Consider the following 8,227-nt stretch of genomic DNA (forward strand, 5'->3'; position numbering starts at 1 on the left):
ATCTCTCTTATTTGATAAGAATTTTTCTAAATAAGGATCGAATCGAATTATACGTGAATTAAAAGTTGAGAAATTAATTTGCAGTGAGTTATAGTTGAAGAATTGAGTTACAGTGAGTCATAGTCGAGGAAGGAATTACAAGTGAGTTAAAAGTTGAAGGATTAAAAAATTAATTTTTTTAATAAAATAAAATAAGTAATTATCTGTACATGGCAAAATAGTCATCACTTATAGGCTTGTTTGATATTGAGGTTCATCATTCGATCTCAGTCCATCCCTGCCCTCTGCCAATACATCTCTTCCGCTTCAGATCGGGGGAAAAAGAAAAGAGGTACGTTTCTCCCACTTCGGATCCTTCTTTAATCATTTTTTTTTTCGAGGCAGTTTTTGCAAATCTTCGATGATGGTAGACAGCCCCTGAATCGGTTGATCGCCCAGAATTTAGCAATTTCAGTTCGATCGGATGTATATGCTTTTGCTTGTGCAATTCTTGTCGATTTTAACTTCCTTTTATGATCTTCTTAGTTCGGTGATTCGCCGAAATTTTGGTATCATTTATCTGTTTTTATTTGTATTTGTTTATTTAAGGTTTGAACACGCCTCCATCATGGAGCAAGTATTTTTATTTTTCTTGGCCCCTATGGGGTTTGTTCACTTAAATAGTGTAAGTAAAGTGAAAGTTCATGGAGATCGAAGATTTGGTGTAGTTATTGGTAATTGGCAAGTTTCGTTGAGTTCAGCCTATTAGTTGATAAAAGCTTTGAAATCCTTTCTAGTTTCACAACTAAATAAAATTTAGTATAATTGCAAAGTTTTGTAATCTTGGACTCGAAATACATAGGAATTGTGTTCTACTGCTCACCATTAGTTCTTGAACTTGTTTTGGTATTGTGATTTTCATCTTTCTTTAGTCATAAGTCATCACTGAATCAGTATCCCTTTAACATTGCCTTTTGTTTTAAAATGGTCGTGTATTGATTTTTATATGTTTGCTCTGCTGTCTCATTGTTTGAAGTTCAACCATGGGTGTGGTTCAAAACAATCTTGATTTGGAGGAGGGAACTTTGGAGATAGGAATGGGTATGTATCATATCATCAGTTAACGACTTCTTCTTCTTCTTTTATTATTTAAATGTTAAGGCTCTTGGTACATTAAGTACTTATTAATATCAAACTATCTTTCTTTATCAAAAAAGATAGATGTAAATATTGATAGACTGTGACTTTGTCCTTATTCCCCCTTATTTATTTTTGGTTTCAGAATACAGAACTGTATCTGGAGTTGCTGGACCATTGGTCATTCTTGACAAAGTTAAGGTAATGTCTATGCTATCTTCTATCCTAATTGCACATGTGATTTGGGCTTTATCAATAGGGATTCCTTGGTTTCTTTATTCTATGATAGATTTTTGCTCTGACAAACTACAACAGGGGCCCAAATATCAAGAGATCGTTAATATTCGTTTAGGAGATGGAACTACTAGACGTGGGCAAGTTCTAGAAGTTGATGGTGAAAAGGCTGTTGTTCAGGTGATTGCATATGGCATTTTATTGCCCATCATGCTTCATTTGGGAGGTTAATTTCATATAAAATGAGGAGATAGGTGTCTCATGTATTTGGGTTGATAAATGTATTGATAAAGTATTATATTTTCCTACAAACTGAAAGGTACTAAGATATCTTGTTGCTTTTGTGATTCCATTGATGAGAGGAAATGACCTTCTGAGTGTTTAATTTTGCAATCTACCACTGGAATTAATAACATTCAATCTATTTTCTTAAACTCTTGGCCAGGTTTTCGAAGGTACATCTGGGATTGACAATAAATTTACAACTGTGCAGTTTACTGGAGAGGTACAAATTATACTATATCTTGTCAAAAAGAGCATAGAATAATGGTTTGCTTCAATGCACATTATATTATGAGATTTTCCATGAACTTATCTGGTCTGTTAATTTATTTTACTTAGATCTGCAGGACCTAAATAATGTGTTTACTGATATCTTGGGAGTTATATTTAAATGCAAAGATTTTCTGTTTATAGAGTTGCACCAATCAATGAATGGTCTATGAATATGTGCCTTTTGAATTATTATCTTAGAAAGGGGCGGGGGGAGATAGAGTTTACTATAATCATTCCACAAGTGTATCATAACTGCTGGGGAAAAATGTAGTTTGTGTAGTATCAACACAAATTGCATTTCTCATAATTTAATATAGGCAATTGAGAATTTTATAATGATCATTGTTTTGGTATGGTACTTGATATATTTAAAGGAGACTTCAATTTATAACAAGTTTGACCAATCTATGGGAAAAATATTGAGGAAAAGGAAACTAACTTTGGAAAACTGAAAGAAAAAATGTGGTTCCGATGTATCCTATTGTGCTTTTTGTCGCTGTAGTTTACTACTCTTGTATGTATGCACTTTCTTTTTTTATTGAACGTGCTCATGTTCAATTTGTTGTAGCGGTTGATTTCTGTTGTTTGATGTTTTCCAATGTGATTTACTTTAAATGATTAGTTCGTCCCCTCCTATATGGGAACTGAGACTGATATAGACCCAGTTACTAGAACAAGAGACAATGGAAGGGCGAAAGAGAAGCAGGGAGATTCAGAGAAGGAAGGGACAAGTGGAGATAAAAGGCAGGAGATATGTGAGATTAATTCAAATGAAACAAAACTGAGCTAACCCTTAGAGGGCTTTATATAGAACCCAAAAGACAAAGAGAAACTAAAAAAAGATGTTAAACTAAGAAAATCACAAAATGATGATTAACCTGAACCTGACAACTGAAGTGTATTAAAAGAAAATAAATGTAACTTCCTAATACTATTTCTTATGGTTAAAGTATGTCTTCCACAACTTTCATGAGACTTGTCTTTTTAACTCTTGGCTCACTTTGTTTTCATTTTACTTGTGTAGAATTAAAAGAGTTTTACTTTTGACCCCGAGACTTCCCTCCTCATTCATGTTTGTAGGTGTTGAAAACTCCTGTCTCATTGGACATGCTTGGACGCATATTTAATGGTTCTGGAAAGCCTATTGATAATGGTCCACCCATATTGCCCGAGGCATACTTGGATATATCAGGTAATTGAGTTTCTTGTGGGGTTATCTAGTTTTTTTCTCCATGTTGCTTTACAAATTTACTGTTTGTTTTCTTAATATCTCCACTTAATGCAGGAAGTTCTATCAACCCTAGTGAAAGAACCTATCCAGAGGAGATGATACAGACAGGAATATCTACAATTGATGTCATGAATTCCATTGCCAGAGGTCAAAAGATCCCTCTTTTCTCAGCTGCTGGACTTCCCCATAATGAAATTGCTGCTCAGATATGTCGCCAGGCTGGCTTAGTCAAGAGATTGGAGAAGTCTGATAATCTTCTTGAGGTATAGAGGATGTATTAAAGTGCATTTACTCTAATATTTTATAGGTCTTCCACTTTCTTTAGATGGCTTCTACTTCATTCAGGTCTTCCTGGTTTAACTGCACCGATGTTTTCCTGGCTAAGGCAATTTGGGCACTCGTTATGAGTAATTGAAGGAAAACTTTTGGCTATTTTGTTTACTAATACTTCTTGTTTATGATTGGATTGCACTGATATGGAATTTATTGCTGGGGAATAAGCATATAGGTGAAAGGTTTAGGGCTTTATTTTTTATTACATTAGGAGGGTTTGAACCTTGGACCTCTTCCCACACTCTAGTCTATACCGTACATACCACCAAAACTTTTAGGGCTTCTATTACGATACTTGCATGTCTCAGTCTGCCTGAGTTGTCTAGTTGTTAAGTTGTTTCTTAGTCTTGATTCTTTTGCGAACAAATTTGGTCAGCTGAAATGGGTTGTTCTAGATGATAATTTGACACTTCTGTCCACCCCAGCCTGGCTGTGTTTTAACGCAACAGGTGGGGAACATTGCCCTTGAGTTCTTTTGTAGGATATGTTTTTTCTTATATCATCACATGAGGAATTGAAAATGTTAAATTAAAGGTCTCTCTCAGGAGTCATACTGTATTGATTCCCATCAACATTTATGATATATTTTTACTTGCTTGGCAGTCAAACATCTGACCTTTGGAGTATCTAGTTTTCTAGTGATTTATGGGGCTGATTTTAAAACTAGCTCCTATTACTCTTCTACAATTCATGAAAATTGAAAATGTACTATTAACTGGGAAGTAAGTCTGTTATTTGTGGTTCTGTTGTAATGAAGATGCTGACAAAAATAAGTTGAAATTCTGTATTTTTCTTGTATTATTGCTCTCTCTCTCTCTCTCATTTATTTAAATTTCTTGAAATTAATAAACATCTTCTCTGCTTGCTCATTTCGTAAAGCTCATGACTCTTCTACATTGTGTAAGATTGAGAAGTTAGTTTTACCATAACACATTTTATCATTATTATGCAGGGTGGGGAGGAAGACAATTTTGCCATTGTGTTTGCAGCTATGGGAGTTAACATGGAGACTGCGCAATTTTTTAAACGTGACTTTGAGGAGAATGGCTCAATGGAGAGGGTGACTCTTTTTCTTAATCTGGTAAACTTTTTAAACCAGAATACATGCGTTCTCTCTTCTCCTTTTAACTGTGAATTCTTCTTCAGAAATTATGTCTGTTTAGTTTACAAGCTAAATAATAAATGTCTTGTGTGAATGCTATCTTGTGATAAATGCTTGTAACTTCTTGGGAACATTATTTTTTTCCTTTAGGTTTCAAGGATGCTACTGCTATATTTCAATTCAAATATTACAGAACAAGACTGTACATGTATATTCTTACAATAGCATTGCATTCTGAACTAATAGTTTTTCTTGTTAAGATCAAAGAAGTGTATATCTTAATATTAATAAAAGGCGTACAATTTTTTTTATATATATATTTTTGAAACTGATCAGTGTAGATTTTTGTTTTAATTTTTTCATCGAAAAGATTTTTAAAATATACCTTTTTGTATTTTGAGGAAAATAAGGTTCTTTGAGTAGAAAATTTAATTGAGACAGTGCTTCTAATGTTAAAATTCCAATTTCATAACTTGCATGAAGGAGCTAATCCTTAAATTCTCTGTTCATTGGCTGATGCAATCAACTACAGGCAAATGATCCTACAATCGAACGCATTATCACTCCTCGTATTGCTCTTACAACTGCTGAATATTTGGCATATGAATGTGGGAAGCATGTTCTTGTGATACTCACAGATATGAGTTCTTATGCTGATGCTCTTCGCGAGGTAATGTACCTTAAATTTTAATTTATTAGAAAACAAGGCGACGAAAGGAAAGAAAATAAGATCTTGGGAAACCTCCTACAGCCTTTGCCCTTATCTATTAAAGCCTTGGCATTCAGGAGATTGGGATTTTTATGGATATCCATCATTAGAAACAACACTGGATGCTGCTTTCTCTCTGTCTTGATGGCTGAAAAGCAAGTTATGAATACTTTAGAGGTTTCCAAAGAGTAATTTTAAGAAATATTGGCTACCATTTTCTTACTGAAAAGCAAGTTATGAATATTTTAGAGGTTTCCAATGAGTAATTTTCAGAAATATTAGCTGCCATTTTCTTACTCTAGAAGGCTGAGAAGTAAGTTATAAATATGGTGGGCAATTTCCATGACACAAGCTGCTGCTTGCACTGTATCCCATAGGTATCTGCTGCTCGGGAAGAAGTACCTGGAAGGCGTGGTTATCCTGGTTACATGTATACAGATCTTGCAACAATCTATGAACGGGCTGGAAGAATTGAGGGGAGAAAGGGCTCCATTACACAAATTCCAATTCTGACCATGCCAAATGATGGTTAGGAACCTAAATAAATATGTCTGCATCTGCTATATTGCATAATAAGCTTTTAATGTTGGCATAATGTTCCTTAAAATTTTGTACAGATATCACACATCCAACTCCTGATCTTACGGGATACATTACTGAGGGGCAGATATACATAGATAGGCAGCTGTATAACAGACAGGTAGGATGATAGATCGAAGCTTTGGTACTGATAACACAGTTTGCTGGATTAGTCAGCGGACTCAACTACTATAGAGAATTTGGTTTTGAAAGTATCCTGATATTTAACATGCAAATTGACTATGGGTGTGTTTGGATAAACATTTCACATTTAAGAAGCACTTGCTAACATTTGAGATGGGAAAAGTTGTTTGGATACCAAATGGGTAAGGAAATATACTTTTGAAAAGTACTTTTTAAAGTAATTTGGATGTGGATTTGCAAAAGTAACTTGAGGAAAGATTTGAAAAGTAGATTTAAAAAGTAGGGTGTTGTTTGACCATGATATCACTTTTATCTGTTATTATTTTATTTAAAAAACATTGTTAATTTATTAAAAATATAATTATTATTTAAATAATAATAATTATTAGAGATCAAATTTTTAACATTATAGATTGAATAATTAATCTTGTTAATTTTTAGCATTGATGTATGTTTAACTATTTGTATAATTTTTGTCCAATATGTCAAATTTTATACAGAAAAAAATAATCATATACTCCATATCTTTTGAATCATGTTAATTTTCAATATTAATATATGTTAAACTATTTATTGTATAATTGTTTCAATATATCAAACTTTATATTTTTTATTTTTATTATTTAACATATCAAATTTTTTGTAGGCGTTATCTTTATTTTACCTATCGAAATTAACATTTTGAATTTTTTATATTGTGCAGATATACCCACCAATCAATGTCCTTCCATCACTGTCTCGGTTGATGAAGGTAAGAATAATATTCTCGTTTCTTCGATGTCAAGATCCTGTCAGGTAACTAGTTTGTGTTGTTTCGTGAATAAAAATCTAATTGTGCTGTCTATGGTATTATTCTGATGACCTCTGCAGAGTGCCATTGGTGAGGGAATGACCCGAAGGGATCATTCTGATGTTTCGAACCAGGTCTAATTGTGCTCGAGTATCATTTATTTTTCTTATTGCAAGTGTTTTATCATCTAGCCCGTGATATTTTGTTTGCTTTCAGCTCTATGCAAATTATGCCATTGGAAAGGATGTCCAGGCAATGAAAGCCGTTGTGGGAGAAGAGGCGCTTTCATCTGAGGACCTGGTCTCTATTATTTGTCTCATTCTTTTCATTTGATAAAGTTAGCTTGACCTTGAAGTGGTATTAATGAGTTTTCGTTTTCTAACAGCTGTATTTGGAATTTTTGGACAAGTTTGAGAGGAAGTTTGTTGCCCAGGGAGCTTATGACACCCGCAATATCTTCCAGTCACTGGATCTTGCATGGACTTTGCTTCGGATTTTCCCCCGTGAGCTGCTTCATCGTATACCAGCAAAGACTCTTGACCAATATTATAGCCGAGATGTCAGTCATTAATGGATTGGACTTTGCTCGAGCATTTATCCCCTGCTCAAGCAATTCTCCATGACCTTGGGAATTAATTTATTCCTTTGCTTTCTCGCCAAAAGTCGTACAAGAATAAAACTAATAAAGGTTAGAGTCTGGCTCGATGCATCATGTTTCAACGTCCTGTGTCAGTTATAAAACCATGTAGATCTTGAGATTCTGGTGTCATATTTCTTTGGGGGAGGAAGTTTTAGTCGTGTTGTATTACAAATGGCGCTATTTGTATTTTGGATTTTCGTTGCAGTTAGGTTTTGGTGGATCGCGAAGCCTTTCCGTGTATGTTGCTTGTTTTATTATATTATTCATTTTGTAGTTAAAATTAGGAACATTACTATCAGTTGGACAATTCCTTGATGTGTTTTTTTTTTTCTTCATTTGGTTGTTAATAAGTGAAAAAAGGTTTTAACATTTCCTGTCAATTGAGGGGGGAAAAAATCTGAACTATCCAAATTCTACCTGACCGTTCCAAATGAAATTTGCACATTGCACCCCTCCTCTTTGCTCCGAAGACATCATCTTCATTATCACCCTCAAGATCTTAGATCGAATCTGTGAGGAGTTTATATTGTTGAGTAGTAATTATTAGTTGTTTTTTGAGAATGCATTGAGATTTCTTTTTATAAAACTTATTTTAATAACCAACGCACAAAACGATGTCCTAGAAATTTGTTTGAAAATATTACAAAATATTTTCTTTGATTTTATTTATAAGTTATTTTTAAAAATTTTATTGATATCAATATAATAAAATTATAAAAAATAATTGTAAATAAAATTTTAAAACTAATCTTCACATGAAAAAGCTAAAAGTGGTCTAATTGATTTAATATTAT

The 8,227-nt window shown here is 33.6% G+C and overlaps 1 protein-coding gene across 1 annotated transcript; it reads left to right on the top strand.

Annotated features, from left to right (window-relative positions):
* Positions 1-237: 237 nt before the first annotated feature.
* Positions 238-7,748, top strand: LOC129295926 (V-type proton ATPase subunit B 2). Its single transcript, XM_054934523.1, has 15 exons — positions 238-331; positions 1,016-1,080; positions 1,262-1,317; positions 1,432-1,530; positions 1,796-1,855; positions 2,986-3,097; positions 3,191-3,399; positions 4,422-4,550; positions 5,104-5,241; positions 5,658-5,808; positions 5,898-5,980; positions 6,707-6,754; positions 6,874-6,927; positions 7,010-7,093; positions 7,179-7,748. Exons 2-15 carry the CDS (start codon positions 1,023-1,025, stop codon positions 7,362-7,364), a joined length of 1,467 nt encoding a protein of 488 aa, XP_054790498.1. The 5' UTR covers positions 238-331; positions 1,016-1,022; the 3' UTR covers positions 7,365-7,748.
* Positions 7,749-8,227: the final 479 nt, after the last annotated feature.

Source organism: Prosopis cineraria, unplaced genomic scaffold, assembly GCF_029017545.1.
Source record: "Prosopis cineraria cultivar Desert tree isolate PC_DT_omini unplaced genomic scaffold, ASM2901754v1 PC220, whole genome shotgun sequence".
In the NCBI taxonomy this organism is placed as follows: Eukaryota; Viridiplantae; Streptophyta; class Magnoliopsida; order Fabales; family Fabaceae; genus Prosopis; species Prosopis cineraria.